Source organism: Simochromis diagramma, unplaced genomic scaffold (assembly GCF_900408965.1).
Source record: "Simochromis diagramma unplaced genomic scaffold, fSimDia1.1 OVJJ01000026.1, whole genome shotgun sequence".
In the NCBI taxonomy this organism is placed as follows: domain Eukaryota; kingdom Metazoa; phylum Chordata; class Actinopteri; order Cichliformes; family Cichlidae; genus Simochromis; species Simochromis diagramma.
Genome location: NW_024386985.1, coordinates 8,515,343 through 8,541,060, shown reverse-complemented (window position 1 = coordinate 8,541,060; position 25,718 = coordinate 8,515,343). Strand labels below are relative to the sequence as shown.

Here is a 25,718-nt window from a genome sequence, read left to right as displayed (position 1 = left end):
ACCTGTATAATGCAGGAAGACCTGTTTGAATAATACCCATAACCCTTAAATCTCTAAAGGATCTAAACAGTGCAAAGTGATATTACTAAATAAGAGTGTCCAGTTTTGTTAGGTTTTTGGATTAGCTTCCCTTTTTTGTGTGAAATGAACATAAGAATTACATTGTTCAAAGCACTGTGCATTGATCAGCACAGTGCTTTTCTGTGTTGTATCACTAGTTGTGTTTTTGACTCTTTCTAAAGTGAGCTTAACACTCCACCTTGCATACAAATGGTGGGTTAGCTTTGGAAGCCTCAATCCCTAACTCTGATTCAACACTGGATTAGGGGGACTGTGCTTGATATTTAAGGAACTTTTTGAAGCTTCCACACGCACTTCAAACTTGCAGCATGGAGGTTAGCATTCAGAAACTGAAATTTCTTTTTGTAGTACAAACAATTAATGGAATTTCTTATATGAACCAAGTGGAATGTCATGGTTGTCCTGTAAAAGAGACCGTCTCTTCCTTCTACATTTCAGTGTGTCCATTTGGTATTTTTATTTCCGCTGTGGTCAGAGTGCATGCCTTATCAATGAGTTTCGAGAGACCACAAACTGCCTCTCAGGCTGAACAATGCTTTTTTTTTTTGCACTGTTAAAATAGAGAGCTCAAAAAGAAAAAACACATTTCAGTTGCAAATTTCACCATATTCAGGTAATGTGTGAGTCGAGGCTTTAAGAAAATACTACTACTCCCCCAAAGAAACAATGATATTAGCAAATAAAATACTGATACTCAAGTCAAGGTACCTCTTGTTATGAATCCAAGTGTAGCATATTAGAAACTGGAAGCAATACATTAATTAATCGTGCTTATATTTGTTTACAAGTAAAATTTTGGGGAAAACACTGGGGCCCCCTTAATCTTTTTACTTTTTCTTATATAACAGAAAACTTTTCTTTTCCCTCTTTGGGCTATGTTTTTGTTTTTTTTGGCAAGTTTTAAAAAGTTCAAATCTTTTGAAATGCGTTCAGCTGATAGTCCTTTAATTAATAAACCAAATCCGTGCACAGTAAAGTTACATGGTTGCGTAACAACAGTAGTGGACTCTAGCGACTGGTACCAAAAGAGACCCTCCCAGAGAGGCTCTTGTCTGTACTTGTACTTTGCTTTTTAGGCTACAGGAGCTTCCATTGAAGACAGAAGCCCCAGCCCGGCTGCTCGGAGCACGGGACAGGAAGCTTCTGCAGTGCCCCTCCCTCCCTCTGCAGGCCCATGGAGATGTGAAGGCTCCTGACAGCCACATTATTCTTTAAAAGCGCGAGCCGCTTCTGGAGCTGACAGCTTGTTCAGCAGTAGTGGTGCTCGTGGTGGTGGCAGAGGGTGCTCAGTTGACCAGACCTAAAGTGCTGGTGCAGCGTCATTTGGTTTCCCCACTGCCTATGCGCTTACTTTAGCAGAGCAATGGACGGGCAGATAGGAACACTCGTGACTGCTTCCTGGTTTCACAGGTGGGAGAAATGAGGGAAGAGCTGCGATCACGTCATTGGGCATTAACACACACTTGCGCAGGCTATATTTAACCTACCTCTCCTTCCATTTCTCCTTGACTGCATAATGTGCCTGCATCTCGGTGACTTTGTCTCTATGTGTTTCTCTGCTTTTTTCCACAGAGAGATTTTATAGATTGGTGAAACTGGTGTTATGTGTCATGTCATCTGCGGGTGTAAATATATGTATGAATACAGATCTTTGGTGCTTGGTTTTGACTGCAGACTGTGTAACTGTGACAGGAGATCTCTATACTCGGTTGGTTTTCAGTCTGTCACTATGGCAAACAGACACCTTTCTAGCTCTTTCTCTTGCCAGATAACGTCATATGGCATTGAACATGAGCACACACAAACATCTATTCGCCCACTCACACTCACTCTTCTTTGTGCTACTCCGAGCAGCCAGGCTAGTCGTGCTGCCTGACTGACTATTATCCTCCATGCTGGGGTCAAAGGCAGGGTTGACCAGACCTGGTTCATCTGACAGGAGGGCCACAGCAGCAGAAGTGGGGCCATCATTGGGCAGGGTGGCAATGGTGAGTTCTGAGGTGCTGTCAGTGCATTCGCCCTCCTGCGAGCGTCGCTTTCTGTCTGCTGAGAGCCCATAGTGAGAGGCTCCTTTACACCTACACACACGAAAAACAAAATGTCAGTAGCAAACTCAAATTACAAAGTGGCTGCAATTATTACTAGACGTGTTCATAAATTGATGACATTGATGATGTTTTAAAACATGCTCCAACTCCCTAATAAACTGAATTCTGAAGCAGTCAGAGTGAAAGTCAACACATTTGCGTTAGCAGCCAATGAAAAGGTCAGACTCTCAAGACAAATGCAAGCAGATTTCAGCATGTCCTCCACCCTCAGGCTTTATTCATGCCGACCTATATCTTCTGCTCGGGGATGGCCTCACACAAAGGCTGCTTATCTGACCTTAACACTCAGACAGCACCTCTCTGAGATACCGCACAGGCTGTACAATAAACCACAACAACATATGGTAAGGGAAGATACATTTTCTAGTGCTCGCATTTAGAATTCATCTGTCACGCCATCTGAGGATGGTCTAAAAATTTCATACTTACTCTCACAAAAAGAAAAAAATATATAAAAAGAGTTTTTGTACCATCTTTGTGACAGTATGTGCAATCACATGTAGGTTGGGTTTTCTGCTTTGAGTGTGAGCGTCCCTGACAGATGATTGAATACAAATGCAAGAAAGAGAGCGGGTAACTGACACAACATGTGAATATAAAACAGAAGTCGTTTGATAGTTGTTTTTCTCAAAAACAAATCTAATTCCTAAGTTCCAGCTGTCAACGACATAGCCGCAACACATTTCCACAGTCTGTCATACATAGACACACATACAATTATACACACATAATGCTACAAGCCACGAAAGGCTTTTCACACTGACAATATTAAATTGGGAATGTTTGTGTGCGAATTAAAGATATCCCTACAGAGCATGGTATTCTATTGCTGCAGAATTTTCTTCCATCTGAAAGTCATAAAGGCTTTGAGCTGATGCTTCATCAGACGCAGGAATAACTCTGGCTTGTCTCTCCGGCTGTCTCTGTGGAGCCATCAGCACAAACATTAACTGGGTTTTAATGAGCTGGATCAAACCCAGGCTTTGCTTCAACAGTAGCTCAGAAAAACAAGAGAAGCAGCACCCATTCTCCTGTGCTGTGGTCTGACAGGTAGGATATTAAACCAAAAAGGAGATGTAAATGAAAGCAAGGTACAATCGTGGGCATCATAGCAGTTACAAAAAGAAACTAGATTACTCACTGAGCCAGGTAAGCCATCAGCCCCTTAAGGGCACCACATCACTGGAAGTGGTATTTTGTCTCTATAATAAATATGTCTCAGTGGGGCATGCTGCTTTCTGTTCATATTTGGCAAGGAAAATAACTGAATCCTGAAGTAGATTCTACTTCCGAGCTGTAGTCAGGTACAACATTACACAAAGCTGAAATGCCCATTGATCTTCCTCTGACCTCAGAAACGTACTACTGCGTTACGTCGCATGTGTCTGCCTGCGTGTGGGCTGTGCCACGGTGTTATTCTTGTTCATTCAGTTAGTAAATTGAACGCTATCAAGCATGTCCATTCAGCAACATACCACTTAACTGAGTGAAGTGGCTGAATAGAGTAATATTGCAATCAAGAGGAGAGGAGAGGGCAGCTCTGCAGTCTTGAGGGGCAGAAGCTTTCCTCACGTCACTCACTGTCAATTAGAAAACTTAAATCTAAATTCAGCTTGTGCACACTGCTCTGAAAGCAGAAACTCCCCACCTGTGCACGAATATACATGGAAACAATACATATATGCACATGGTACAAAGTGAACCTTTCTCTTAAATGCAATACAGAAACTGAAAATTGCAAAACAACTTGTGAACATAAGTGATGATTTTAGATGTCCTATCATTGTCACCTGATTATATAAACAGATTAGTATTTCTAAGACTCCAGAGTCCAGAAGCTCTTGTGAGATATTATGTGTTGCAAATAACCATGGAAAACCTTCTGGCCTTTATATTTTTACTGGCACCATTGAAGGGCAAAGCCATGCAGCACTAATCAGAGTGAGGAGAGCATTAGTCATCCTCCTGTATGTTAGTATTGCTTTAAAGACGGCATTGCTGGATTGACAGTTGATCAGTGGCTAATTTATTATTCAGATGGTGCTGGTTGAAATATCCCTTACCATAAGAAAACATTGCTAGGATCAGTGGTGAACTGACCAGTGTAACCATTTACATACTGTACTGAAGTACAACTTTTATGTATTTGTACTTTATGTATTTCTATCCTATGATATTGGTAGTTTCTTATTCGATTCCACTGTATTCTGGAGGCAAATCTTGTACTTTAAACTCCGCTAGATGAATTTCATGGCCATAGTTATCATTAAATGCAAATTTAGATTAGAAATATAAAATATAATCACACTTGCAAATGATACAATATTATTATAGATTAAGCTACTCAGCAGTATATAAAGTAATTACAGTTACTTCCAGCTGAAGCATTAACCTTACATGAATTAATGAATGAGTGATCCAGGAATTTAATGAACCCTATATAACAGTGAAATTGGACATTTTGCATTACCAATAACTATGCTTCGATATTAATTAAATGGTATTTTGACTTTTCCTTTGAACTTTTTAATACTGTAGCATTACTGCTTTTTGTTTTGAGAGATCTCAGATATTCTTTTCAACAGTGTACAAAACAGCTTAATCAAAAATGTTTTTAGATTTTAACGCAGTACAACTTTTCCTGTAATGCTATTTGTATTAAGGCACTGGGCGCTGGACAACAGCCTGAAAATCGTGCTCGATATTTTCTAAGCCAATTTGCAACGCTGGATTTATTCCTGATAGAATTTTCTGGCTTCCCATGGTTCCCTCTTAACTACTTCTTGGTCCCCTGTCTGCCATCACACAGAAAAAATAAATACATCCTGGAATCACTCAGCCTGCAAAAAAGACGGGGTTGTTTGGATGCAAGAATCAGTATCATGGCGTTAGATTCTCAGTTAATATCGATGCATCATGCATTAGTCATACAGAAAACTACTTAAAAGGATGAAAGAAGAAGACTTTTAGTTTAGGCCTTAATTTTCGTAATATTATAGTAGGTATGTTAATGCAGCTCTGGCTATTTCTGTAAAACAATGTCCTTTTTTATTTCAAGTGTTTCTGACTTACATGTGTGACTGCTTTTCTCCACACACCCACACACTGATTTCACAGGTATTGTACTGTGTATAAGTAGTGGTCATGGCGAATATATGGAGTTCAATACTTAGACAACATTCTCCTGTTTTAGCATGAGTAGTGGAAAACGGAAAACCAAAGTCAGACTGTGGAAACGTGCAAATACTATTGAATACGGGTTCATTCAGTTTTTACAGACCACCCAAAACTTGGAAAAAATGTCAGAAAAAAATTTACGAATGCCGTCTACACACCAGCTTTGAATGTGTGCGTTGCCAACAGATCACCTAAGATCTTGAAGGCTTCATTTCTTGCGCTGTGATGGGTCTCAGATAAAGACATGACAGAAATATATCGAGACCCCTTACACTTTGAAACTTATAGGCGTCATAATACAAAGTCTGTGAGATAGCAGCATAGCGCTATTGTTTAGTTTGGGACCAGTTTATTAAAGGCTTTGTCTTCTGTTAATTAAAATCTCCTCTCTTTTCTTTAGGGAATAGGAGTTGCCTTAAAACCATAGCCGTATCTCTGCTGCTTAGAGTTTTAATGTCTGTCTTTTAATGCTAAGTCCAGAATCTGCACTACATGAGGTTGAAGGCAGGGAAGCATGATAGAAAGCCCTTGTCTCTCTCACCAGGGTGGTCCTGCAACCTTAGAGCCAAAGAAAATGAGCCAATTAAATCTGTACACTGGAGAGGTGAAGTGCTTGCATATCCACAGAGAAATACACAAACAGCATACACTTCTCTTTATTTCCATTTTTTTTTTTTTACATAATATCATGAAACATATCCTTTTATTTTAAAAATGGGACTTTGAGTGCTTATGCAAAGCTGTTTTTCGGCATCATGTTTCAGGAGATGATCACTCAGCTTAGAGGATGCTCATTAGCACTGCAGTATACTTGTCCTGGTCAGCCTCAGTTATCACATCATCTCTCTAAACCCCAGGATCTGTGACAAGATAAAGAGCGAAGACACCAAAATACCTTAGCGCTCAGCCCCTCCTGCTCCCTTTTACGCAACTACCCTCCCCTCCTTTTTCCCGCACTCTTTCCAGAGCAATAACAATTACCCATGATGCTTTCGGAGACACGCTGATCGTGCCCAAGCGCCCTGGCTGTTCATGTGATGTGAAATAAACACCAGCTCACAACTCATCAAAGCCCTTGAGATTCTCCAATCCTCTTTAGGGGTGAGTGGATTATCCTTTCTAACCCAAATACTCTCTCCGCTCCCTGACTGCCACGGACAGTCATGTTGGGCCACAGTCCGCATACAACGCAAATTACCTCTGATAAGGTGACAATTCCAGGTCAGACAGTCAGCTACAGCAACTGGGCTCAGCGCATACTTTCAAATGTAGGTAACAGATTATAATGATACATGCAGTTTGGAATCTAAAGCACTGTTTAAACACAAACTCACACTTTAAGTCTGTGGTGACACAGCCTCTGTTGACCTGCCTGTGAACTACAGTTTGACTGGCGTTGCATGACTAATGTGCCTTTCTTCTAATTCTTTTATTAATGTTAAGTGCAGCGGCAGGTAGTTGTTCTTGATGAGTGCTGGCTCCTATTGCCAACTTTCAGATGTGTTTGAAAATATAACGAAGACATATAACGTGTGAGAACCCAGGAGAAATAAGCAGACGCTACACTGTGAGCCCGGAAGTAGACTGCACATGTGTGCGTATGTATATGTGTGTACAGAAGGTTTTACTGTGATATGTAAACAGTATATATACAGTTTCATAGTCATTTTATGGCTTAAAATGCTCCTGCCTGCCACACTGTAAACACAAAAATAACCAAATGATTGCAAAAAAAGGCAAAAGCAATATTTGTTTTTGCTGTTTTGCGCCATTGGTATGTAAGGTATGTGCTCAAGAATGTTTGGCCACCCTCCTTATTGCGCTGGTCAAGTGGATCTATTAGGCTCTTTTCCCACTCCATAATTTTAGTCTTGGACTTCACTGACACTTCACTGTCTGAAACAAGCCATATTAGCTCCTTTCTCCCTCAATTCTAATTGGCTGCTTCTGGTAAAGAGGAGGTTTGAGGCTGAAGAGGTAGGTGGGGCTTCTGTATTTGAAAACAGAATTGTGGATGTGGATGGGATGATGTTAGTTTTATCTGCTCTCTTTGACATTATGCAGGTATATATATATATATATATGTATATATATATTAAAAACAGAGCATTTAGGGCAGTCCAAAACCTGAGCTTTAAACCCTGGCCATGTTCAGTAAGAACATTCATCACTGTAACAGTATGTATGTGCCAAAAAATAAGGATTCAAAATTATAATCAGAAAATCAATCATGGAAATCCAGCAATTATGCATAGACTCTGGGCTTGGTGTACATCCAATCTAGCTGATAGAGGGAGTGAAAGCTGTCTATCTCTAACAGCTCTTGGCTGAGTCCCAAGCATAACTTGTTTTAGAACAGTCTGAGCTGAAATAAAAACACAAGGCTCTGAGGAAGCACCTGTGGTCACAACACACATAGACACACAAAAAACGTCTGCACAAGAATGCTAGCGCAGTATCAGTAGGAGTGGCTGCCAGTAATTGAATTTGTGTTGATAAAACCTTGATGCAGAGTTGCTTCCTTGATTAGTGTAGTGAATCAATCACACATAAGGTGTGCATGCCAGATACATAAAGTTTGATTTGGGGGGAATGGACAGAGTGATGCATAGATGCATAGATCAAGTGAAGAGAGAGTGACATAAAGACAGAGTAATCCAGTTAATGATGAACTAGAAGAGTATTAATCAGAGGATGTGCTGGTGTGTTGATTGGATCCGCCTGCTGTGAGGGGTAATCCCATCTGCCGCATGAGGAGGGGATGAGGCCAAACCTAGAAGGGGCCGCGTCTCCCGTGTGAGGACAGTTGGGATAAGCTTGTTTCTAAAGACGGATCTGCTAAATTGAAGTAGGAGGTGAGCTTCTGTTGGGCGTGACTTCTTACCGCATTTAAAGATAAGTGGGTGTTGAAAACAAAAGGGAACGCATACAGTAACCGATAAATCCCGTCTTTCTGTTTGAACTGTCTATTGTGCTCCTGTGCAGTGAGCAGTGGCTCCGCAGGTTTGGCAAGCTTAATGCATCTGAGCGTTCACAAGCGCAGATGAGAAGCCAGCACAGTGTCAGTCGAGTCAGCCTGTTACAACAGCCCGAACTCTGAGTCATGGTTTTTGACCAAATCAATATGTGTGATTATCAGTCGAGCCACGACCCCATGATCAGGCTTGAAGAATATTTATGCAGCATTTACTGTGTCAGTGTCTGGTTTCAACCAGGAGAGCAATCACATACTCTTTTTGTCAACACAGAAGAAGAGTTAAAGTAGTACTAAAACTGATTTATTCTCTGCTGTGTGTGGCTGAGCTGGATCTCAGCTTACTAATACACCTTACGTATGTCCAGCTCAACAGTGGCTGTTTTCCAGTGCTGCAGTCAAGCACGATGTGTACGTTGATGTGTCGACAACTCTAACTGTAATCCCCTCCACGCTACGCTGAACTGCATAATCATAGAGAATCCCCACCAGGCTGCTGTCCCACATTGCCTTTGGCACCTTTTAGCCTATATTTTTCACTCTATGCCACCCTAGCCCTTGGCAGTGTCCTGGTTTCTCTACCTCCACGTGCCATGGTACAACAGCCTGAAACACAGCCAGCACTGGTCAGCCCAACCAAAAGCCCTGACACTTAGTAGGCGACGTTCACGTGAGAGATTAACTCTACGCTGCTCTCCTCTCTGCTGTCAGTTACACTCTGTTAGATGCGTGCTCTGCAGTCTGCTCATATGGAACGCCTCCTGCAGATAAGCTGCTGCAGACAGGACGATGCAGAAAGCATTTCATGTCATACACGTCATGCATCAAAACCCATCAACAGCAGCAAAACTTTGAGTCAGTCATAAGCAAAGGTTAACTTATACTAATCTTTGTAATACACCTAACTTCTATCATGTAGCTAAGAAAGAAGGGCATCTGAATTAAAAAATATTACACGTTTAAATTTACTTAAAGTCTCTCCTAATGAAACACCACGGTAAGACTCATCTTCAAACCTTTCTGCATGCTGACAGTACCAGACACACCTGAGAGGAGAGCTCTGCTGAAGTAAACACACTGATCTGCTACTCACTGCTGTTCATGAATAAATGAATACACACACCTGTTCTTTTGTGACTGTGTATTTACACATGCATGGCGTGCACTTCAATTATACAACATCAAATGCGTCTTTGGTGTGTTGATTAGTCCATATTTGTTTTATGTGAACAGTAATGTGCAATTTTAGATTAATGCATTAGTCTGAATTGCTTCAGTGTGTCCTCTGCATGTGTCCTTGCCCCATGTCTCCTTGCATGTTTAATTGTGTTGCTTCTGTAGACTTTGCCCACCTTTGCATATAAATGCTTGCATGGTTGATTCACTGAATTTGCTTCATAAACTAGAATCCCATGCAAAGAAATAATTAAACTGATTTAATTTTTGGAAAGCTGTGCAAGTACTTCAAGAGGTGGTAAGCATGACTTTTATCTTTTGGCTTCACTCCCACTGGCCTTCACTGTATCAGTTGTATCTGCCTTGCTAGATACAATGAGACAGGGGGAGCTGCATGACTACAGAACAAGGATTAATATTTAATCCAAACAAAATTCTAATTAGTGAAGCCTGCCCCACACTAGGTTCAGACATGCGGCTAAAGGGGGCATGGAATGGCATGGCGCGCTGCCTCTGACTCGAGGTGGACCTGGTACAAACAAATGACTGGTATTGTTCAGATCCAACGAGTGAGCGGCGGCTGGGTGTCTAAGCCTGTTAGGATGCGTTCATGCTGAAGTCGTCTGGAGCAATAGGAGTGCGTATTGCTCGTTGTGATCAAACACCTCCGAGATGAGGTCTGAAAGGACGGAAGCTAAGCTAATCATAGTGTTTAAGACATCTCAGCTCAAGCCCAGAAATGAACACAGATTAATCATTAATGCTCTACAGCACGACACTGTGATGATCAGGGGATGCCACGTGTGCTGGGGGAGGGAATACGCAAGATCCAATGGCTGGTGTGTGTGTGTGTATGTGTGCACTGTTATGATGTGGGCAGTAAATATCACACCCGGTTGCTGTGTTGCGTGTACCAGCGTGGTGTTTGTATTGGCTGTTGATGACATAATACAATGGCAGTAAACCTATTAAGAGTTTCATCACAGAGACATTAACTCTCCACTTGCAATGTTGGTTACACTTACTCCCTGTGTATAGCAAGTATAGTGTGTAAACAAGCCTGTACAAGCATACTGATGTGTAAATAAGACAGATTATAACCATTCTCGCTTTTCTCACACCATACAAACTCACTGAAGCAATCGCACACACACAGAATGACATCTGTAAGCGAAAGAACAGACTGAGAAAGACGAGTGGTGAGAGGGTGTAGGCTGAGGCGGTAGTCGCACAACGGGAGCTGGAGGCTGCTGCTGTCAACAGTATGGATAAAGACAAATGGTGTGCCACTGCTCACTAGCCAGGCAGAAAAACACCACGTCCGCGATTGTCTGCTTCTAGTTTCTCTCTCTGTCATGTCATAATCAGCAAAAGCTCTACTGTCACCGGTACAGAGACACGCTCCAACACATGCTGTCAATATTTCTCACTTAGTGAGTGTCAGAGAGAAATCATATGATTTTATTTACAAACAAGCACTCACTGAAAGGACTTGCATACTGTGCCTGCTGGGTACCATCACCATGGCAGCCGTATGTATAGCCAGATGGAAGGCAGGCACAGGAAGTGACCTTATACCCTCCTGTCTCCTCTCATCTCCCCTCTCCTCTTTTCTGTGCACTGCATGGTTCATCCACTCTATTCTTCTTACATCCTCAACCACTTCTTTCTGTGTGTAATTAAATCAGTTTGACCTATCTAATATAATAAATCTGTTTTACTTGATTTGCAGTATTTACAGTGTATCACCCTTCTTTCCTCTCCTCTTTGGCATCCATTGCTGCCCAACACGGGCTCTTGCTGTCTGCAGGAGCTAAAGCCCCACTCAGTGCAGAGAGCGCATACAATGAAATGAGGGGATTTGCGAGGCGGTCCATTGTTCCATGTGTTCATGCAGTATAATGGGACATTTCCGACAGACTGGAGAGAAGAGCAATTGCTGAGCTCCGGGATCACAGAGCTTTGAGTTCACACGGAGCTAGTGAATGTAGTCAACGCTTACTCCCACACAAAGAGAGACCGAGGAGCCAAGAAGGAAGACGGTGTGACGTACAGTAAATGTATTAAATGTTAGATTATCCATCAATGTCAATTTGCAAGCAAAAAATAAAAGTATTTGCAACTTTGCTCTGGTCTAAATGACTTAGATCAAACTATTGGCCAGACAAAACAAGCACTACTAGGACGTTACATCATATGACTAATATTAACTAGAAGTGTATTCTGCAGATCAGGTTATAATGAACACAGAAATGTTGACACAGATGTTTCCATGTGCATTAGTTCTGATATAATGTTTGATGCAGAATTAATTAGAAGGAAATGTGCAGCAACAGGTGCATTATTATGTTATGCTGTTTCCAACACAGACAGATTTCTCATTTTGTTCAGTATAACAAAATGAATGTGTGTATAAGTGAATGTGTAGTTTATTTTCAGTAGATGCAAACTGAGAGTAGCCAGATATGAATTTTTAATGTGGTGAAAGTCTGTTCCACAAATAAACACAGAGTAGTTACAACCGTCCGAGAGCCCATACAGGCTGTACACACACAGTGTTTTTGTGTGTAAAAAATACTCGCTTGTGTGTCCAAATACTGTATTGCTCCAGTCAATACAGTAGTGACACACTAACACACATGCTACTAAAGAGAACGAGATAAAGGCAGAGATGCCATGCTGCAGTGCCGCTCTGTAGCATCCCAACCGTCCTGGACAGCATAAAGCACAACCTGCTGGCTCTGCTGCGTTTTAGCGCCACAGCAACCAGTGACCAAAGCATCAGGAAGCAACTGACTGGTTGTTTTCACAACAAAGAAGAACACCCTGACTCTTCAAGCGATGATCCGAATGTCAACATTGGAAGTAATATACAAATATGCATTAACGCTCTGAATGCAGACACAAAGAAATGGGTTTTAAAAGTAAACAAAATGCACGATTACACATAACAGCTGCGCTGATGGAGGGATAGGATGGGTAGATGTTGATGAAGAGGATGCAGGAGGAGGCTGAGTGTTGTACTCACAGTTCTGAATAGAGGATGTGCAGGTTGCCCAAATTGTCTGTGTAGTTGGCCGGACTGAGCCAGGGCAAAACTAGCAGCAACAGAGCCTTCATGATCAATGCTCTGCTCCTTTTCCTCTCTTTTCTTCCCTGTTTCCTCCTTTCTGAACTATAGCTCTCTCCTCTCCTGTTCCCCCCTCCTCCCCCTCCTCCTCCTCCACCTCCAATTCTCCGAACCTGGCCGTGCTGACCTACCCCTCCTCGCCTGTCTTTCTTCTCAAGGGGCGCTCTCAGATTTGAATTAATCCTCGACTTCCTTCCTTCTAGCCTCTCTTTCCCCCTTTTGTTTTCCTTTCTCTACTTATATCTGTGTGAGTTTCTTCCTCTGCCTCAGGCTGGTTGCCTGGTCATCTCAGCTGCAGAGGCAAACGGGCCAGTTGCCAGAGGTTGAAGACGTAGTGGAGGAAGAAGAAGCAGCAGAAGCAGGTGCAGAGAAGTCCCGTTGGTGCACAAGAGGAAGATGTAAAAGTACAAGAAGAACAGGAAGAAGACCCTTGCAAAGGTGGCACATTTGGAATACAATTTGAGATGTACGGCCCCTTAATCTGCTCTGGGCACTGGCGAGTTGTAAGAGGATTTGTGCTCGTATGCGTGTGTGTGCATGTCAGTCTCCCTCTGTGTGTGCGTATGTGTGCGCGTGTGTGTATGTCAGAGAGAACAGCGCAGGCTGTGACTTATACTGCAGCAGAAACCACTGAGGTGGGGGGGGGGATGGAGCAGACCAAAAAAGAGACAGCAGGGGGGGAGAGGTACCAGGTGCGCTGTGATTGGCTCTACCCTCTTCACATGCGTACTCTCACGTACACTCCCATACATACATACACACAAGTACAATCTCTGCATTTACCTCCCCCCTGCCTGCACATACATTCACCCGTGAAGGGGAGGATAGAGAGTATGTTGCCTTCCAAAACCCTCGCCCCTCCTCTCTAACGATGGACTAATCCCAGTGCAGCAGATTGGTCTGATCGCTCAAAAGAATCTGCCTACATGTGTGGAAACAAAAAAGACAGAGCATGACCAAAACACACCGGCAAATCAATATTCTCTGCACGGGTGGAGCCTTGTTATCCTGAGTGACATGAATGAGAAATATGGGCGAAAAAGGAGAAGATTTAGAATAAGTCTTTACTGACACACTGTCCATTTTCATTCATTCATTCATTCCATATTAATTCAATTTTGCAATGTACAAGAGCTGGTAAATGGAAGGGGAAAGGTAATTCATAATAACAAAGGATGAACCCATTCACCAAGACGTCTCCACCTGTTTAGATTGATTGTGGAGAAGCTGTGGGAAACATGACTGGAGGAGAGCTGTGTGCTGACAAACTCTATTAGGCGTTGGCGACAGCAGCCAGCATTAACTATTGTGATTTGATTTTAAATATGAGTAAGATATATTTAATCTGCTAACTGCACTGATGGTGTTTGGGGTATGCATGGGGCTTCTTTCATCCTCTTCTATCTTTTCATTCATTTGTAGTAAACAGAGTGCAATGGGGAGAAGTGTTGGCTAAACAACTTTGAATATGAAATGCAGGAGGACATCTGATCTATTTTTATTCCATTCTATCAAATCTCACCCTCAGTCCCGTTTCCGTCAGTTTATAATTCATTTATTATTCAAAGTAGAGCAATCAAGCCAGATTCTATTCATGTAGTCCAAAATTACAAGTCTGCCTTTGCTTTCTGTTTTCTATTTTGCTCTTATATTTTCCACCCTTATCCGATTTTCATAGTGTTGAGCTACACTCAAGAAACACACTTGTAAATTGTGGTGTAAATACCCTGTCTGGATGAATTTCTCATGGATGGAGGCAGTATAGTTACCGGCTGAATTTTTTCCTCTATGCGTTTGTGCATCTGTGTGTTAATGCATGCATGCATGCAAACTGAGGCATAAGTTGTCCGGCAGTATTTGAACAGTACGCACAGCAACAAGACCACAGGGCACGGAGGAAATGGAAAAGTAATTGGATTGTGACAGGATGCAGTTTGTGAACAGAAGCCAGTTTGCCCCACAGGACTCATTTCATTCTCTTGCACATTAACTTGGAGTCACAAAAGAGGCATCATAACATACACATAAACACATACTCCAACCACATTATTACTTTTCATTTCTCACTCACAGCAGCCAATTCATCATACTGACACAAAGTCATAATCTTTAAAAGTTTTTACAGAATATTTTTGTATTCTTGACATTCTGCTTTAAAGTCAGCTTACAAACCAAGGCTGTTTAAGCGCTAATAAGTAACATGTAAAGGAAACAAAGAGATGGTATGACAGTGTTATAGCGTTTATCTGTGTTGCATCTTTTTCCCAGCTTCGTAATATTCTCTATTGCAGGAGCTTGCAATACAGTAGAAGTGCCTACTCTCTTTTCCTAGAGCTCTTTTTAAAAATAAATTATGCAGTAACACTTTATGTATTTCTTCTCTCTGCTACTATGGTAGTACTAACAAGAAACCGTGTCCTGAAAAAGTACATTTATCTAGCTCCTTCAGTGGTTCACTCTCTGCAGATGGTGAAGCAATTGAATTAAAAATCTATGCAATAAAGACTTTGGTTGCTTGGTTATTTAGTTAGGTTTCCAAATAAGTCAGTTTCTTTTTTTAATCTTAGCAGTTTTACAAAGTACTTTCTAATTCATCCACTCAACCAGACACATTAAAAACCTCTTGTCTGCCATTGGTAGCAGCTTGGGCACCTCCACTGAGACACCTGTCCCATGGAGGTGTCAAAGACTGAACCATTCACTCTGCAATTAGGGGCTTAGTGCCCTTTTGAAACAGAGACCAAAACCCAATAATAACACATCAATCCAGATAAGAACCACTAATGTATTAAACAAAGAATCAGAATCAGAGACATTATTTCATATGTCTCAGATATTAAGGTTACCTATAACACCCTTCTCTGCAGAGTGTGTTATGTCCTCTAATATCAAATAGGTATATGTAAATAACTATAAATCTGCTATAAGAATTACATAGACAGGTAAAACACTTTTCCGCTTCCCTCACTGGGTGGCTTTTCTCCCTCTATGAGTGTCTATCTAGTGAAACACTAATTCGAACATGTTCACCAAAACCATAAACAGAACAGTACAGAATGAAATAAAATAAAATAAGCACAGAATAAAATAGAAAATGTCTGCATGCATCACATGTATTTACATAAGCTTTGAACTACTCCTCAGTGGGCATTGGAGGCATACTTGAAAAACAAGGTAGTTTTCATAAAAGGAAAAAGAAGATGAACAAAATGCTGTCATGCTCAAGGCAAAATATCATCAAAACAGAACTCTGGGTAAATTGGCTAATATGAAAAACATGAGAATGAGAGACCTTCAAAGCAAAAAAAAATGATTTTGTGCATTATAGACAGACACATAGCTACATGAAACTAGCAAATGAAAAGAAAGAAAAGAAAATACCTGGGGATCACATAAGGAGGCTATTTTTTTTTGCCATATCCTATATATCCATACAGGGAAAAGTAATAGAAAACTGAAAAGATACAGAAGATTACATAGTTGAGATGTTATTCTTGATTGCAGAGATGTGTCCAGGATGGCATTTTCTCTATCCAAAGGCCAATAAAGGTCACAAATGATTAGATTAGTATGAAATCAGCTCTGAACAGATGGCATGGCTGTCTAAGTCATTAGAACTCCTGACACATTGCCAGATTTTGGGGTAGCAACAGCCAGAAACAGTCCACCCATCATTAGAACATAAAATACAGGCAGAGGGAGGAGCAGTGTTACACGCATGAAACGGGTACTGAAAGCACATCTTGACTGGCTTAATTTCCCTAAATTCCATTTTGAGTTTTTATAAAATTTTAGGAAATTTGTTCCAATCCTAAAGCATAGTTAAGTTTTGTCTTATTGCTATATACTTGGAGGGCCATAAAACAAACTGCCATGGCACTGATTCTACAGCAGAAAGCATTTTTAGGTTTCTAACCCATGCAAAACAATGTGGATTTACTCTCACATTTTAAAGTGCTATTCTCACATTAGCTATTTAACCATCTGAAGGACAAAAGGATATAAATGAAGAGTGGGAGCAAAATTAATAAAGGTGCTTACACATGGAATGCACAGGAACAGCTTGACAGGCAAGAAAATATATCTTTGCAAATGAAATGATAAAATGATGAAATTCACTGTTTGGAACTCCTCTCCAACTCACCGCTGAGTGATTTGGTGAAAAGAACTTACAGTATTTGTATATAATTTCCTCCTGTGTCACTTGTGTCCTGTTAAAATTACATGAAGGCGTTGATTATACTTGCTTGCGGACATGGAAACAGACAACTGGAGATAGTTTCTGTTAAACTTCTTTAAATCTGCTGCCCGGAGCGCTTGTGTACTTTATACATTGTACACATGCAAGTGCAAGTTCATAAAAAAACAAGCAGGCTCATAGACATTTGCACAGATGCTCGCAGTCACTGTCTAAAGATGACATGTGTCATGTGACCCAGGGTTTTGAGTTTCCGTTCTGGACTTATTTTCAAAAGTTTGAAGGAATGACGTTGGGTTTTCCAGGTTATCATAAGTTTTGGGTTATCTAGTTTCTGAACATGTCTCTTTCCAGTGCCTCTGAGCTTGTATTTGTAATTCTTGATTTCTGGTCAGTTCATGTCTTTCCTATTCTGATGTCCATGTCTGTTTCTCCCCTGTCCCAGTGTCTAGCCCATGAATCTCAGTGTTTGTTACTTCCCGTCTTATTTTGATAGTCTCTCATCCTGTGTGTGTTGTGTTCTGCCTCGTCAGTCAGATTAGTTTCAGCTGTGTTCCTACCTGTGGTCTGTTCCCTCGTTATCCCTTGTGTATTTATGTCCTCAGTCTCCCTTGGAGTGTGGTTTTGTTTTTTCTGTGAGGTCTATGGTTCCTTAGTAGTTTCCTAGTTTCCTGTTCCTAGCACCTAGTTTCTTCTTGTGAGTTTAGTTAATTCTCATTGTTTCCAAGTGCTGCACCTGCCTAACCTGCCACAAGGCCGAATTGTGACAAAATGACACGGCCATTATGGACCCAGTAGCTCTCAAACCCCTTAGATGAGTTGAAGGAGGGCATGATTTTAAGGCAAGGCAAGGCAAGGCAAGGCAAGTTTATTTGTATAGCACAATTCAACAACAAGGTGATTCAAAGTGCTTTACAGAGACATTAGAAACAAGAACAAATAAAAAGCATGATTTAAAATTGATTAAAACAAGCAAATAAACTAACTAACTAATTAACAAACAAACAAACAAACAAACAAACAACAGTATATAAAATCAAAACAGATAAAATCAGAACAGTAGATAAAATCAGTAGTTAAATGTAAGTTTTGAAATTTAAGCTTAAAGTGTGGATTTGGTGCTTTATTCAAATGCAGCTGAGAACAGGTGAGTCTTCAACCTGGATTTAAATAAACTGAGTGTTTCAGCTGATCTGAGGCTTTCTGGGAGTTTGTTCCAGATATAAGGAGCATAAAAGCTGAATGCAGCTTAAGGTGTAAGGATATCAGGGAGCAGTTAGTTATAGGCTACAAAGACTGGTATCCACCATTCCTTGGTTACTGGACTTACTACATGAGGGTGATTGAAACTGACTTTCTCTGTCTGGATCAAATAAAGCCAGTGAAACAAGACTGTTTTCAATACAACGGGACCTAAGACTGATCAGGGTGCCACAAAACAGGCTAAATCAAAAGACTGTTAATTCAGTTTGTTTAGTTTCTTGTGTATATCTAAGCCAGTCGCTATCAAATATGAGTTTGTTGCTCCTGAACTGACTAATAATGAACTCTCTGTTCAAAGTCCTCTGTTTCTGAGCTGGCAAGTAATAAATCAGTTAATTTTGATTCTGTGCCCACCAGTTGTGAAAATAACATGTCTAGGGGTTCAGAGCCTGTGGATAACCCGGTCTCAGGGTCTGCTCCGTCTTCGTCTTCAGGATCGAGGTTGACCTCCAGATCCTCTTTGTCTCCACCACTAGAAAAAGCCCCTGAGTTTTAGCCCCGAGGCATTGTCGACCTCCTGAACTATGTGTGGTTTTTGGTTTTTTTGGACTCTGTTTGTCTCATGCACCCTGTGTCTTGGTAAGGACTCATTAATTATCTCTGTCTTTGAGTGGTGCACCTGGGTCCTTACAGACTTACGGAGATGAAAAGTATAATCCCGACCCAAGACTGCTAGTTTCCTATAGTTTATAATTTAAATATGCTTGATAGATTCAATATATAGAGAATATTAACCAACATCTTTCAATAAAAACTCAAAGACGCCATGTACCCACTGGACCCTGATGGAAATGTTTAAATCGGCATTTCACTGAAACTATTCTACATTCCTGCAAACAGTGTGTAGAGTCATCTTTCTGAAAGCAGTCTCTCACCTCTACAGCTGAATCCTTCTGGGAACTGGCCTCAGAGAGCCACACCTCATTATAACATTCACATTACATGAAGGAAAAGACTAGGGAAGAAATGACAGGCGAAAAGATGAGCGAGAAAAGAAGGTATAAAAAGAGCATAAACAGATGAAACGAGTCATCAGAGTGTTTTGGAAATGGGAAATAAGATTCAGGGAGGGACAAAATTTTTAGAGTTTAAGGAGTTTTAGGCAACTTGATTTTTCTAAGTTTTAAGTGCTAATGAATAGGAAATGCTCCTGGTGCTTATGTGTGGTGTGGGGCAAGATTCACTAATTATCCCAGCGGCCTTTGGGCTAAGGAAGTGTTAATGAGCATTAATGAAAACAGACCCAGACTGAGAAAAAAGGAAGTGCTTTCTTTTATAAACAGAGGATCTGGGCCTAGTTTAGATGAAAGTCTCGTTGGAAGAACTCTAGCCTTTGGGACTGGAGCTGTGGGCTAATGACGACGGGAGGAGGAGGAGGGTGGGAGACTTGGAGTGTGTGCTTACTTCAGGTCATTGTAGAGTTTAGTAGACACATCAAAACCAAATAGAAGAAAGGAAAAACCAGGAGCTAAAGTACTTGCTTACTTTAATAGCAATACTAATAATTTCATTTTTAAACAGGGAATTTAATGGTGCAAACTGTTTCTACCAGCCTACCTGAACTTGATGTGGTCTTCCAGTTGACCACGGGGCATTGTTTCAGTGCAATGGTCAGTGAAGGGACAAGCCACGGACAGCTTCTCCAGCAGCTTGTGGACCAGAAGGCTGGGCTTCCTGCAGGTCTGCAGCATGAGGGGTTCACGGCACACAGGACAGAAGTCACTCTCCAGCAGGAAGCTGGTGAGACACTCTTGGCAATAAGTATGTCCGCAGGGCGTGTCCAGAGGCTTGATGAGTGGCTGCAGACAGATGTGACAGATGAGGTCATCGTCCACTTCATCCTTGTAAAGGTACTCATGGTTCTCTTCCAACTGATGACTGTGGCCACATGATGCGCACAGTTCAGGAGTCGGAGACAATGATCCATAGTCTGAAGGGGAAAGAGGTGGAGCTGATGCTTCAGCCATTGCCGTGGCAACTTCAGGGTATGTACTCTGCTCCTGGATACTCATTTGGAGAACACTTGGGATGCCATGTTAGAGCTGGTAAGGAGGTCATTAGCAAAGGAGAGCTGTGGGGAAGATAAATATAATGCAAACAGACAAAAATGTAAAAAAAATATAGTCTGTATTCAAAAGTCAAGTGCAACAGTGTTACCAGCAATGCTTGTAGGGTATTTTCACATTTCTGTAGAGTATTTACCTAACAACAAGTTACTGTTGTTGTGATTTGGCACTATATAAATACAACTGAACTGAATTAAATGACTGCAATTATATGAAACTGCTTCATGAGTAATACTGATGCATCACTATATAAGCCACATTTACCTGTTTTAGTTGCTCAAAATTAAATCACTTTGAAGTACTATAAATTTCAGGGTCACTATTTGGGTCCAAAGAGTGACATATATCTAAAAGGGCGATTTGCTCATTCTTTTTTTGCTATGAAAATACTCATGATATCTTGGAGGAGCCGAGCAGGGACACTTTTATTTTTATATTTTTCAAACACAACTACAGAACATGTTGTGTGCAGCAGTCCTCCAAACCTGTCTTTTCTCCTCAGTTTGATTTTCTGCACTGACACAGAGAAGAGAGATCGAACAAGTGAGATTTCTTCTGTGGATGCAGCAACATCAATACTACTCATGTCAGCAGAAAGTGCAGAGACAGATAGAATCAGATAAGTCTTCAGCCTCCTGCTCAGTGTACAGCCTGACAAACATACATCACTGTTAATCCACAGCAATGTGACATGATTTTAGACGTGCCAAGTCTTTTTTTTTTTCTTTACTGATACACAGGTTTACATTGTGAGTGTGCCAATGAACGCGTCATATCCAAAACCCAAAACAGGCATGCTATTTGGGCACATGGACACAAACAGATGGGCTCAGTGAGGCACACGTCACCTTGGCATAAGCCATCTTGTTGACTCTCCACATGCTTTGTTTCTGGACCCACTGCTGGGTGTTGGCTGCTTAATGAGACACTAGATCAAGTTAGAAAAACAAAACAAAACAACAACAACAACAACAAAACTTGTGTTTGGAGCCTACAAAATATTTATGTAATCCAAGCCCTAGTTCTGTTTTAATTGGACAGATCCCCATGCTCTTCTGCTAAATAATTTATTTCTAAAAAATTATAACTAACAATAGACTTTGATGTGGATTCCAATATGGTAATACATACAAATCTGTCCTACCTCTTTGTGAATACATGCAAATGTCCAGATTAACCACCAAGCTGCAGAATTAATCAATATAATTTCTTTTTACAGTATGAAATTGTTGGGTGGCAAGTTGTGAGAGCCATAAGCTTACAGTCTTTTGGTATGCTGGGTAGCGGAAGGCTAATAAGTAGAGGCTTAACAGTCTTAACAAAGATGAACTTTCCCTCTGAGAACTTGTGGTGGCACAGCTGATTCATCATCACACACTGTGGCAACGTCTGACTTTGTCTATGAAGCAGAGCACTTTCATCACTACACAGGAAAAGCTACAGACAGAAAAGGGGAGGGAAAGAGACCAAGTACCTGTCAGTAGGTGATGAGAACAAGAAAATGGTGATTCATAGTCAAAGTAAATAAAAAATAAAGCTTGTCTAATATTCTCTTTAGCTTACGTCTGTTCTCTTCTCGCACTTGACGCAAAGCTGTTAAAAAACGATTCAAACTAACAATAGTATTAAACAGTGATGTGAAAAAGCAAGAGCACAGAGAAATAAAAATGAAATCTGGCATGCACACCCTAGAGTTCGGTAGCATGGGGGGTGCTGGATCAAAAAGAAAATTCTAATATGTTAGACCACTACAGAGCTCGCGTATAATGATTTTATAACATTCCAAACAAGAAGAAGAGCTCCAACTTCTGGCTCATGAAATGAACATTGATGGGGTTTTTTCTTATACATACTAATAAACGAATATTTCAGCCTCGTTGAAGTGCTGAAACTGAGAATCTCAAATGATACCACAAGGAAATGTAGTTTTTTGGCTTTAGAAGCCAATATTGACCCATTAATAAACTTAAAATGTAATTATGTATCTATGTCCGTTTGTATCCTATCTTCTCTTTAATGTGAATCTAAGAGGGTACACGGTCTATTACAACTGGGATTAAATTATTGAACTTAAATTATTGACCAAAGAAATCAATACATGCTCTTTGTCACTTTGTATAAAATATAAAAAGTGTTTAAAATTTCACAAATTGTAATGTCCAGAAGAAATTTATGAAGAGCTAAAATTGATATTGAGTAGAAATGAGTTAAGCCCATTGATGCAGCCCTTAACAACAGGCCAAGTTTCTCATGTGGCCCCCTGGGAAACTTAATTGCACAAGGGGCCACATGAGAAACAGGTAGCACTAGGAGCTACCTGCGGCTCCTGGGACAACACTGGTGGTTCTCAGGAAGGAGTTCCTTTCGTGTCAAATGCGTCACTGATCTTGGCATGATCTTGACTTGGCTCAGTCCTGCGCATAAGAACATCTTCCAACAAACGCAAGATATTCCAGAGAGAGGAAAGACAACTTTCACCCAAAGACTAATGGCAAAATGCAACTAATGGGAGGCCCTACCTTTCTCTGGAAATCGGTTCTGTTCAGTCAAGTCAAATCACAACAGCTGCCTTAAGGAACTTTACATTGTAAAGTAAAAATACTACAGTAATAGTGACAAAAACACAGACAATCAGACGACCACCTATGATCAAACATGCGGTGAGAGTGGGAAGGAAAAATTACATTTTAACAGAAAGAAATCTCCAGAAGCAACAGGCTCAGGGAGGGGCAGCCATCTGCCATGACCGGGTGGGGGTGAGGGGAGGGAGACAGGACCAAAGAGACACCGTCAATCAAGATATATAATTCCTGTTTGTGCTGTTTGTCATTGTGCTGGGAATTTTTCGAACTTTTAAAAACAATTTCTCACAGGGATCATTGCATTTCTTCTAACTTACAATCAAAGATAATCTTATGTTCGGTTATTCCAACAGATCGATGATGTCTTCCATTGGGTGTAGTTCTTTTTTTCTCAAGAATTTTACAGTGGAGAAGTTGAGCCTGACATGCATAAATAACATCTATACAACATGGCACAATAGCAGGGATATTCCCAGTGCTGCTACATGTATCTACATGCAGACATTTCATGCTTTTGCACACCTTTTTTTTTCTTCCATGCAGGCATATTCAGTGGACACACCCGTGCCTGAGGAGCATTGGCTCATACTGGATCATTCCTAATCTCTGAAGTGATAAGTTCACTTTGTCACAACAGTCCTGTGGGACTGCTGCTCTTTCCTCACAACAAAATCATTCACGACAGCTAATTGACTGAACCTTGACTACATATTGTTGACGTTTAATTATTGACTACACCGGCCATCTAGTATCCAAAGAGAATGAGAAAGGTGGGGCTGTCAGGCTCAAGGCTTTCAGTTTGGACTACAAAGTAAAAAAAAATGTTTACATGGTAAATACAACACTCAGGGTAGTCTTTATTTTCATCTTTGAACTATAGTTATGCCAGTTGTTGGCTGTCTAGGCCTTATGCAACTGAGTGCAAAGAGAGGTGTTTATTTAGCATAGCGTGAGCCTTCTTTCATACAGATCGCACATTGTCTTTAACTACCATTGTTTATTCACTCTCTGATCTGAAATAACTCGATGAGTTAATAAAGAGACACGGCCATGCCAAGTCAGCTTCTTTTCTTAACAAACGATTGTGAAGAATAAGCCATTAATAAGGTAATTTCTGTATCAGCATTCTCATTGTCCACACTGAGCTAGCTTGTTGCTATGTACAAATCCACTCCTCATTTCTAGTCACAGACATCAAACCATATTTGTATCGACCAAACAAAACACACCCTCAGAGTAAAAGTCAAAGCCTGACAAATCAGACAAAGTATGAGTGTCTGCAAAGCAAGTTCATGCTACAACATAATGATCTCTCTGTCAAATCAAAGCACCGTGTTACTGTAATTGACAAGGAAGACACCTGTTACAGGTGTAGCTTAAAGACCGTGAAGATAATAAACTGATCTGTGACTCGTGTTAGGAGAAATCTCACTTAGAGAGTGGAAACAATAAGTTCCTCATCGACAAATGGGTTAGTCATCATATCATAAAAATATTTAAATAGTACCAGATAACCTGCTGACAGGTCAATAATCAAGGACTCTAAGCGTAACATAGTACAAGGCAGGCTGGACTCAGGCACAAAAGTTACGTGTTGTAGAGCATAGACCAAACATAGGCAGTTGTGTTCAGACATGTCCATGAGACAGAAAAATTCCAACAAGCCATTTTTTCTTTTCATACAAACATCTGTTTTGCAATCACACAGCGATAAACATTGGAAAAACAGCAACAATCAGCCATCTATCTATCTATCTATCTATCTATCTATCTATCTATCTATCTATCTATCTATCTATCTATCTATCTATCTATCATTTAACTGTACACCAAATGTAACACAGCATAATATTTTTGATTTCTTCAGCACATTTTGTTCCTTTTAGAATAAACAGGGGATGTGCAAATCAAATATTAGTATAATTTCTGCCCTTTTACTAATCTCTGCATTAGGCTCGTGTGTATGTTTGTGTATTCTGGCCTCTCTCTGAGTTCATAGCAATCTGAACGTTGAGCCTGAGCCAGACCTGACACCTCAATCTGGGAAAACAGCTGAAGCCAGATGTGAAACCCCATGAAGCGTCACTTGTATCTGAATGGCTGAGTGGGTCAGCACAGACTGTACTTAACACCAGTGCACATAGGTAAGAGAAAATCGACATACTCTACACTCACATATAAAATACAAATTTAATGCAAATTCTTTCCATGCAAACACCGGAGCGGCAATAACTGCTGGCACGACGTTTTGTGTAACTTAGTGAAGCATTTAAGATAAATAACAGACATGCTTCTAATAAAATGTAAAATAGGAAAATATACTTACATGGCTTCATTAGCAACATTCACTTTCGGCAGTGCAGTTCACCTGAACAGGTAAAGTCTGGCAGGCAGTGTAACTTTAAACCATTCAGAGAGGAGGTGGAGGGGAAGGACAGGAGAGTTAAATGACTCCGCAAAGAGGACTTTGTCCAACTCAAGCAAACCGGAGACCGGCTGACAGTCTTCATGTAGAAAGAGAGAAATTTTATCCTGCTGCTGGACTTTATAAAATACGGAATGAGTCCAAAGCGGAGAGGATTTCTCCTGTGTGAGCCCAGAACCTGCTCACCTCTAAACAGGCAAAGGTGATCAGGAAGTGGGCAGAGAATAGAGGCGTGGTTAGAGAAAAGGTAAATAAGAGAACTGCCCAAACCTGTACTGGGAGTTCAGCAGAAGCTGGATTTTCTTCTAAAACAGTGTGGGCAGAGGAAATGAAACCTTGAACTTTGTGTAAAAGGCAACTGAAACACTTCAAAAGTGACTAGTGCTAATAACAAAAATATTTTTAATGAACTAAAATGTCATGCAAAATGCCACCAGTGGCTTAAACTACAAGTTCAGACAGGACCTTTCTATAACATGGCAAAGATTTAATAACCCACTAAGCATTTTAAACACCTACATGATTGATTTTCTGTAGA

At 40.8% G+C, this 25,718-nt stretch overlaps 1 protein-coding gene across 1 annotated transcript in view; it reads right to left on the bottom strand.

Annotated features, from left to right (window-relative positions):
* lnx1 (ligand of numb-protein X 1) overlaps positions 1–25,397 on the bottom strand; it is a 34,836-nt gene extending 9,439 nt beyond the window's left edge. The window contains 4 exon segments of the mRNA XM_040040461.1: positions 1,912–2,159; positions 19,665–20,178; positions 21,022–21,610; positions 25,082–25,397. Of these exon segments, the coding sequence (XP_039896395.1) occupies positions 1,912–2,159; positions 19,665–20,119 (703 nt within the window). The 5' untranslated portion in view covers positions 20,120–20,178; positions 21,022–21,610; positions 25,082–25,397.
* Between the last annotated feature and the right edge of the window lie 321 nt (positions 25,398–25,718).